The sequence below is a fragment of the Alosa pseudoharengus genome, unplaced genomic scaffold (assembly GCF_046254945.1).
Source record: "Alosa pseudoharengus isolate Yale_2024_CS ecotype anadromous, Long Island Sound unplaced genomic scaffold, YU_APseudo_1.1 YU_APseudo_1.1_scf_13, whole genome shotgun sequence".
NCBI classification, from domain to species: Eukaryota; Metazoa; Chordata; class Actinopteri; order Clupeiformes; family Clupeidae; genus Alosa; species Alosa pseudoharengus.
This window is the reverse complement of record NW_027468598.1, coordinates 39,284,713-39,294,712: the sequence shown is the minus strand read 5'-3', so window position 1 is coordinate 39,294,712 and position 10,000 is coordinate 39,284,713. Positions and strand designations below refer to the sequence as shown.

Genomic DNA, 10,000 nt, shown 5'->3' with positions numbered 1-10,000 from the left:
GCTGCTAGCAACCTAGCTGGAGCACTCTTACTAACCGGATTCTGACCAATATCAATATTAAGTAGCTAGGCTACACCACTAGGGAATTTCAACAACCAGCACACTTCTCACCCAAAATCTCCACAGTCCAGACTCCCAGTGTTCACTATCTCCCGGACGAGCCCCCAATGTACGTTACGACCCGGCTCTAAGCTGCAACATAAAGAGGGAGCCGGGACAGCAGAGATAACTTTAATCAATAAAGTATTTATTGATAAGTAACCAAAAGCAATAAATAAGCATTACCAAAAGATGTCTAGGGGAAAGTAAGAGCATGTATGCAAGTGTGTTCATGTGGGTGCGTGTATGCCAAAGTCAGTATGATGTTCCAAGATAGAAAGAAAGTGCTAGTGGGAGAGAGAGATAACCCAGAGGTGCCTGCAACAGAATGTGCCTAACAGAAAAGTGCCCCCCCCCCCCAAATCAAGAGAGAGAACAACCCCTTAAATACCCACACACCTTCACCAGGTGTGTATGATTAGCTAATTTGGGCAAGCTAGGGCTGCATTGCCCATGCAATGGCCATGTCAGGCCTGAAGGGGCACAGGGGGTCGTAACAAGTGTACAGTGTAAGGTGTTAATGTGTAGTGCACTACAGTGTAGGGTGTTAATGTGTAGTACACTACAGTGTACAGTGTAAGGTGTTAATGTGTAGTGCACTACAGTGTAGGGTGTTAATGTGTAGTACACTACAGTGTACAGTGTAGGGTGTTAATGTGTAGGGTGTTAATGTGTAGTGCACTACAGTGTACAGTGTAGGGTGTTAATGTGTAGTACACTACAGTGAAGGGTGTTAATGTGTAGTGCACTACAGTGTAGGGTGTTAATGTGTAGTACACTACAGTGTACAGTGTAGGGTGTTAATGTGTAGGGTGTTAATGTGTAGTGCACTACAGTGTACAGTGTAGGGTGTTAATGTGTAGTACACTACAGTGAAGGGTGTTAATGTGTAGTGCACTACAGTGAAGGGTGTTAATGTGTAGTGCACTACAGTGTAGGGTGTTAATGTGTAGTACACTACAGTGTACAGTGTAGGGTGTTAATGTGTAGGGTGTTAATGTGTAGTGCACTACAGTGTACAGTGTAGGGTGTTAATGTGTAGTACACTACAGTGTACAGTGTAGGGTGTTAATGTGTAGTGCACTACAGTGAAGGGTGTTAATGTGTTGTACTCTACAGTGTAGGGTGTTAATGTGTAGTACACTACAGTGTACAGTGTAGGGTGTTAATGTGTAGTGCACTACAGTGTAGGGTGTTAATGTGTAGTACACTACAGTGTAGGGTGTTAATGTGTAGTACACTACAGTGTACAGTGTAGGGTGTTAATGTGTAGGGTGTTAATGTGTAGTGCACTACAGTGTAGGGTGTTAATGTGTAGGGTGTTAATGTGTAGTGCACTACAGTGTACAGTGTAAGGTGTTAATGTGTAGTGCACTACAGTGTAGGGTGTTAATGTGTAGTACACTACAGTGTACAGTGTAGGGTGTTAATGTGTAGGGTGTTAATGTGTAGTGCACTACAGTGTACAGTGTAGGGTGTTAATGTGTAGTACACTACAGTGTACAGTGTAGGGTGTTAATGTGTAGGGTGTTAATGTGTAGTGCACTACAGTGAAGGGTGTTAATGTGTTGTACTCTACAGTGTAGGGTGTTAATGTGTAGTACACTACAGTGTACAGTGTAGGGTGTTAATGTGTAGTGCACTACAGTGTAGGGTGTTAATGTGTAGTACACTACAGTGTAGGGTGTTAATGTGTAGTACACTACAGTGTAGGGTGTTAATGTGTAGTGTGTAGGGTGTTAATGTGTTGTACACTACAGTGTAGGGTGTTAATGTGTAGTACACTACAGTGTACAGTGTAGGGTGTTAATGTGTAGTGCACTACAGTGTAGGCTGTTAATGTGTAGTACACTACAGTGTACAGTGTAGGGTGTTAATGTGTAGTGCACTACACTGTAGGTTGTTAATGTGTAGTACACTACAGTGTACAGTGTAGGGTGTTAATGTGTAGTACACTACAGTGTACAGTGTAGGGTGTTAATATGTAGGGTGGTAATGTGTAGTGCACTACATTGTAGGGTGTTAATGTGTAGTACACTACAGTGTAGGGTGTTAATGTGTAGTGTGTAGGGTGTTAATGTGTAGTGCACTACAGTGTAGGGTGTTAATGTGTAGTGCACTACAGTGTACAGTGTAGGGTGTTAATGTGTAGTGCACTACAGTGTAGAGAGTTAATGTGTAGTACACTACAGTGTAGGGTGTTAATGTGTAGTACACTACAGTGTACAGTGTAGGCTGTTAATGTGTAGTACTCTACAGTGTAGGGTGTTAATGTGTAGTACACTACAGTGTAGGGTGTTAATGTGTAGTACACTACAGTTTACAGTGTAGGGTGTTAATGTGTAGGGTGTTAATGTGTAGTGCACTACAGTGTAGAATGGGCCATCACAACGTTCGGAGGTCTGCTAATTCTCGATAACAGACTATCGCTAAGTATAACAGTCCGCTGTCAAGGTTTGGCAAGTAGCCGTGTAATAAGCAGGATAATGTATAGAACGCCAGTTAGTGTCGGGAAATAGGTCCCTTCAGGGCGGAACAAGACCCCTCCGCTGCACATCGGGGTCCGGTTCGCCCTGTTGGGACCTATTTCCCGATAATGACCGCCGTTCTATACATTATCCCTTACGTATTGTGGGGTGTTCAATCAACTTAGATACCTGGTACACCACCTGTTGCTAATGCAAAGATTTTTTTAATTCTTGAAAATAAGATGACGAGGTGCAGAGTGCTAGCTGGTGCAAAATGTTTTCTTCCTGTTCAGACCATCATCAGTATAGACATCACAAAAGAGACACGCCCTCATCTAGTCTGCGTCTAGACAGAGAACTAGTAACTCAACAAGGCGAGTTAAGCTGTAGGAGTATTTGCTTACGTAGCACTGTTCACATATCACAGAGGTAAATAACACATGCTGTGTGTTTTGTTTGCCAAACAAATAATGCTCTCATTCAGGCATATGCTACCTCCTGACCTCATATGCTACCTCCTGACCGTTGCACTCTTCCAATGAACACTGCCTGGCTCTGCCATCCAAATGCTTAAAGTAATCCAAACTTTTATCATTTGTAGATCCCCACTGGTAACAATCAGTTCTTACCAGAGCAGTGTGGGTGTATATAGTGTGTAGTGTGGGTGTTGATAGTGTGGGTGGGGGACCAACATTTAGCCAATATATAGTAGCTTTACTGCAAACTGTTTTTCACTCTTGTTAGAGAAAATTTACAATGTCAACATGAACCAACAGCATGTTTCATAAAGATGATACTTTATGCACGAGAGGGAGAGAAAACGAGTGTCAGGTTCCAGCTGGCTTGTCATTGTTGATGATAATTGATATCTCCTTTTTAATATAAGAAACTTATAAAATGAAATCATGAAGGGAGAAAAATGCCTAGTGGAAATTCTGATTGGCTGGTAACTTTAGCCACATTGGCTGGTGATCAAAAAAGTTAATTTAGAACCCTGGGTGTATGTAGTATGCAGTGTGGGTGTTGATAGTGTGCAGTGTGGGTGTTGATAGTGTGCAGTGATGGTGTTGATAGTGTGCAGTGTGGGTGTTGATAGTGTGCAGTGTGGGTGTTGATAGTGTGCAGTGTGGGTGTTGATAGTGTGTAGTGTGGGTGTTGATAGTGTGCAGTGTGGGTGTTGATAGTGTAGTGTGGGTGTATGTAGTGTGCAGTGTGGGTGTTGATAGTGTGCAGTGTGGGTGTTGATAGTGTGCAGTGTGGGTGTTGATAGTGTGCAGTGTGGGTGTATGTAGTGTGTAGTGTGGGTGTTGATAGTGTGTAGTGTGGGTGTACAGTATGTAGTGTGCAGTGTGGGTGTTGATAGTGTACAGTGTGGGTGTATTTGGTGTGTAGTGTGGGTGTTGATAGTGTGCAGTGTGGGTGTTGATAGTGTGTAGTGTGGGTGTATGTAGTGTGCAGTGTGGGTGTATGTAGTGTGTAGTGCAGTGTTGGGAGTAATGCATTACAAAAGTAATGTAATTACTGTAATATATTGCTGTTTGCAGTAACGCGGTAATGTAAGGCATTACAAAAAAAAAATTGGGTAATATTTACTCGATACAAACTTCAGTAACGCGCGTTACAATGCAGTTTAACCCAAAATTAAGCGCTTGTTTTGTTTTGATACATATTCGCAAACACCAAGCGAGAACAACAGAGGAGAAAAAATCCGCGCAAAATAGTAGAACGTTATCTCCTGATACTGGTTGAATATGACTGTGGCTGCAGCAGACTCGCAGGCGGACTCTATTTGCGGGATGGACATAAGCCTACGCTCATTATTTTCAGCTTGTCAGAGACAAGGCTATGAAGAACATAATAGTTAGTGCACTTTGTGTGCGAAACCGAAAGATCTCTCAGCTCGCGAAATAGCACAAGTAAATTAATGAAACATCTAAAGTAGTGCCACGCTAATCTTTTTGATTCTTGATAAAACACAAACTATGCTGTTGTGCATGTCAGCTTTGTGCTGTGAACTTAAATTGAAGAGAATAAAGGGATAGAAATGCAGAAAAAGATTGTGTAGCCTGGCAGTGCCACCGCTCCCACCACGCGCATCACGCACTTTGCGTTGGGCACCAAAGGACAGAGGGGGCACCCAAATGTAACCAATGAATAGTAGCTTTACTGCAAACTGCGTTTCACTCTTCATCAATAACGTTTACAATGTCAAAATGCACTAACACGATGTTACATGCAAGTTTGATACCTTTTGGGTTCTCTCAATCACCACCTAGTACAAGTGGGTTTTCAATCATTCGTTTTCCAAGCATTTAGACTACATGAAGCACATGATATGCTGAGTCGACTGAAACGCATTCCATTCAGATAGCTAGGTGGATACCAGGCTCATAATTCACTTGTATTCGCAAAACGAAATGTGAAGCAACATCTCATTGCATACTTCCATTTCCAAAGGGGAAGGGAAGGGGATACACCACTCTACAGTCATTTGAAAGTGATTGTAGTACCCGTTTTGGCCACAATCTTACATACGGTTCCTTTAAGCTTTGATTTACAATATAGTAGGCTCTCTATTGATTTTAATGAGTAGGCCTAGGCCTTAAAGTTACAGTATTTCTATCACAATTTACCAGACTTTGACCTTTTGTCGGTTTTTAACAAAATTCTGACTATGATTGTTCCTTGTATTGCATTATGAGCACTGCGCCTATTGCATTCTACTGTTGCCTTAAGCCTAGCTCAGTCATTATGCTATACCACATCTCCCTCCATTGGAAGAGCAAGCTGCATTGAGCGTAATAAACTGCATTTAGAATGGCAAATCCATATTTCTAGATATGTTGGTGAAAGTAACTTAAAAGTAATGCAATAGTAGTGTAATGCCTTACAATTCAGAGACAGTAATATTATAATGTAACAAATTACTTTGAAATGACAGTAATAAGTAATGCATAGTACATTACGTTTTTGAAGTAACTTGCCCAACACTGGTGTAGTGTGGGTGTTGATAGTGTGTAGTGTGGGTGTACAGTATGTAGTATGCAGTGTGGGTGTTGATAGTGTACAGTGTGGGTGTATGTAGTGTGTAGTGATGGTGTGAAATTCATCCTGTTGAAAAGGCCTCTCTCCCACACATAGCTCATACTTCATGTATGTGTGTGTGTGCACGTGTGTGTTTATGCAAAACCTCCTTAGTGAGCTCATGTGTATGTAGCTAATGTGTTAATCCTGAGGTCTTAGAACAATGCCTAATTATTTAGATTGCTTAACACACAACCCCCCCCCCCCACACACACACACACACACACACTATTCTTTACATTTCTTAACATATATACACACACTATCACAGCTATTTGAAACACACTCACACACATAACACACAAACACACACAAGACATAATGTATGCAAAACACAGACATACAAACACACACACACACAAGAGAAACACGGTTATTTCCTCCTTCATGTGTAAATCTTGGACGTTGAAGTGACCACTAAAAAACAGACTTTGACACAAACTTTGACTCAGACTTTAATCCCCGCCCCCATCTACACCTTATCACATCGAGTTGGAAACACTACTGAGCAGACATCAGACACACACACACACACACACTTATGGTAATGTGCTATTTATCACACACACGCAGACACACACAAACACACACACACACACACGCAGACACATACACACACACACTTATGGTAACATGCTATTTATCACACACACACGCAGACTCACACACATACACACACACACTTATGTCAACATGGCATTCATCAAACCTGCCGTTCATCGGGTAATCAGTGCCTTTCTCCACCCCCTATCGCAATTTGCGAACGTTAACAACTAAATGGCACGATTCAATTACAAGCGCAGTTGAATGAAGTTAACTGATGACCACATTAAAAGGAATCAAGCGTTTAGCGATCATGAAATATACAATACATGATAAGATGTGAAAAAGCAGGGAGATAATGAAGACCAGTAGTTCTACTCAAACTGCTTGTGCACGTAGGCTATGGAATATTGGTCAAATCTAGCAAGTAGGAAAGTTTAAGTGGATAACGTGAGAGTGAAAGTAAGACATTCGAAAGGCCAGCGAAAGTTAAAGGTGCCCTAAGCGATGTCACACGTTTTTCAGGATAAAAAATGTTTTGTCTCTTACAGCAAACATCACCTCACCATCCACTAGCTGTCTGTGTCCTGAACAGTGTTGGGAGTAATGCGTTACAAAAGTAATGTAATTACTGTAATGTATTGCTGTTTGCGGTAACGCGGTAATGTAAGGCATTACAAAAAAAAAATTGGGTAATATTTACTCGGTACAAACTTCAGTAACGCGCGTTACAATGCATTTTAACCCAAAATTAAGCGCTTGTTTTGTTTTGATACATATTCGCAAACACCACCGCGAGAACAACAGACGAGAAAAAAATCGGCGCAAAATAGTAGAACGATCTCCTGATACTGGTTGAATATGACTGTGGCTGCAGCAGACTCAAAGTCGGACTCTATTTGCGGGATGGACATAAGCCTACGCTCATTATTTTTAGCTTGTCAGAGACAAGGATATGAAGAACATAATAGTTAGTGCACTTTGTGTGCGAAACCGAAAGATCTCACTATGCCTCGCGAAATAGCACAAGTCATTTAATGAAACATCTAAAGTGGTCCCACGCTAATCTTTTTTATTCTTGATAAAACACAAACTATGTTCTTCTAGTGCATGACAGCTTTGAGCTGTGAACTTGAATTAAAGAGAATAAAGGGATAGAAATGCAGAAAAAGATTGTGTAGCCTGGCAGTGCCACCGCTCCCACCACGCGCATCACGCACTTTGCGTAGGGCACCAAAGGACAGAGGGGGCACCCAAATGTAACCAATGAATAGTAGCTTTACTGCAAACTGCGTTTCACTCTTCATCAATAACGTTTACAATGTCAGAATGCACTAACACCATGGTACATGGAAGTTTGATACTTTTTGGGTTCTCTCAATCTCCACCACGTAGTACTAGTAGAATGGAATTGGTGGGTCTTCAATAATTCGTTTCCCAAGCATTTAGGCTACATGAAGCACACGATATGCCAAGTCGACAAAAAATCCATTCAGATAGCTAGGTGGATACCAGGCTCATAATTCACTTTTATTTGCAAAACGAAATGTGAAGCAATGAAGGCTGCTTAAAACAACTTAACATTGTGCATATTATTGTTAATATTGTGCTATCAATGTAACTCAACAAACAAGGCTTGTAAACAAGAGCTGGCAAAAGGGCATTATGAGAACGTAAAGATTAATGCTCTTAAAGTGACCGTGCACCATTTATAAGAAAACAGCATTTCTTCAGAAATTAATGTTAAAAAACACACAGTAATGGTCTGTATAATAGGACTTTTATTTTACTTTAGGTGTTTGAGTTATCATTTAAATGTCACTCACTCAAAGCCACTCACTTAGGGCACCGAAATGGCCAGTAGGCCACCATCTTGACACGTCTTTATTAAGCTTTGATTTACAATAGGCTCTCTATTGAGCAGGCCTAGGCCTTAAAGTTACAGTATTTATATCACAATTTGCCAGACTTTGACCTTTTGTCGGTTTTTAACAAAATTCTGACTATGATTGTTCCTTGTTTTGCATCATGAGCACTGCGCCTATTGCATTCTTACTGTATGTTGTTAGCCTTAAGCCTAGCTCAGTCATTATGCTATACCACATCTCCCTCCATTGGAAGAGCAATGAGCTGCATTGAGCGTAATAAACTGCATTTAGAATGGCAAATCCATATTTCTAGATATTTTGGTGAAAGTAACTTAAAAGTAATGCAATAGTAGTGTAATACCTTACAATTCAGAGACAGTAATATTATAATGTAACAAATTACTTTGAAATGACAGTAATAAGTAATGCATAGTACATTACGATTTTGAAGTAACTTGCCCAACACTGGTCCTGAATACACTGTAAAAAAACAGAGTTTCAATTGCACCGGAGGGAGGGGGAGGGAGTAGCGAGCTAGTTTTGTTTGAATGTCAACAGAAGTGACGTTACCCAGCATTGCTTAGAGCACCTTTAAGGTTGCTGTTGATATAGTGCAAAGACGCAAAACTGGCGTTCTGAATAGCGATCCTGTTGTTTTTGAAAGTTTCTCTTGATGCATTTACAGTTTTTCTTGATCGCTTTAATGCTTGTGTCAACTCTGACATCACGTTTTCAAAACAATTAACACGCAGGTCTAAACAAAAGAACTCTGGCCAAAATGACAAAATGATTTTGCCTTCAAAAGGCTTTTACTCTCTCAAAACATTTATACCATGCAGCAAATGCAAAATTTTACCTCCAAACAACACATCTTGTAGTCAAATCACTGTGTAATTTCAATCAATCATTACACACTGGACATCAAAAAATAGTTTCAGCCTTCTTTTTTACCTTTTTACTGTACATTTCATTGAACTACAACTCCAGAAAGTACAGACAATACAGTACTTTCTCTAAATGTGCCTTAGATCCATACTTGCAAATAGCAACACAGAACATCTCTTATGGATAATGAATGATTGAATGAATGAATCTTGACCACCTGTGAATAGATGTTTTCCTTTTGTTTAGTACAGGTAAACCAATAGAGTTCAAGGGCTCTTTGAATAACATCTGTGTGAACTTTTTTGCAAAAGGGTGTGAGAAATGTGGGAACCAAATTAAAATGTGTGAGCATATTTGCAAGAGATGACTTCTGCTTGGCAAAGAAGGTGTTATACTGTATAACTGTTTCTGCCCATTGCGTGAACACTTTGCAAAACTTCGGCTCATTGGTTCAAAACTTCAAGACAACCACACAAGACAGAACACTGGTAAATAAACCATTCACCTCCAATTGAAAAACTTGGATATGTGAAAAAGATAATTATTGGGTTGTAAATGGGTTTGTAGCATCTGATCATGTTTCACTTTTTGCATACCTTCTGTGTGTGTGTGTGTGTGTGCGTGTGTGTGTGTGTGTGTGTGTATGTGCCCTTGTGTGTGTGTGTGTGTTTGTGTGTGTGTGTATGTGCCCTTGTGTGTGTGTGTGTGTGTGTGTGTGTGTGTGCCCTTGTGTGTGTGTGTGTGTGTGTGTGTGTGCCCTTGTGTGTGTGTGTGTGCGTGTGTGTGTGTGTACGTATCCTTCTATGTTAACATCAGAGAACAGCATAAGATACTCATACACTCATCCTCTCCTCAGGCCACACCCCCTCCCCACAGTCATCGCGAGACTCCGCCCCCTCCCAGAATAAGAACACTCCCAGTACACCACGATCTCCTAGACACCAGCGGTGAGTCTCACACACACCCACACACACACATACACCTGACTATTCAGTCTCACACACAAGGACACATACACACACACACACACACACACACACAGTCCACACGCAC

General features: G+C 41.0%; 1 protein-coding gene across 1 annotated transcript in view; it reads left to right on the top strand.

Annotated features, from left to right (window-relative positions):
• ngef (neuronal guanine nucleotide exchange factor) overlaps positions 1-10,000 on the top strand; it is a 47,884-nt gene that overhangs the window by 4,497 nt on the left and 33,387 nt on the right. Inside the window, exon 3 of the mRNA XM_076283014.1 lies at positions 9,804-9,894. Within this exon, the coding sequence (XP_076139129.1) occupies positions 9,804-9,894 (91 nt within the window). The remainder of the gene's footprint in view (positions 1-9,803; positions 9,895-10,000) is intronic.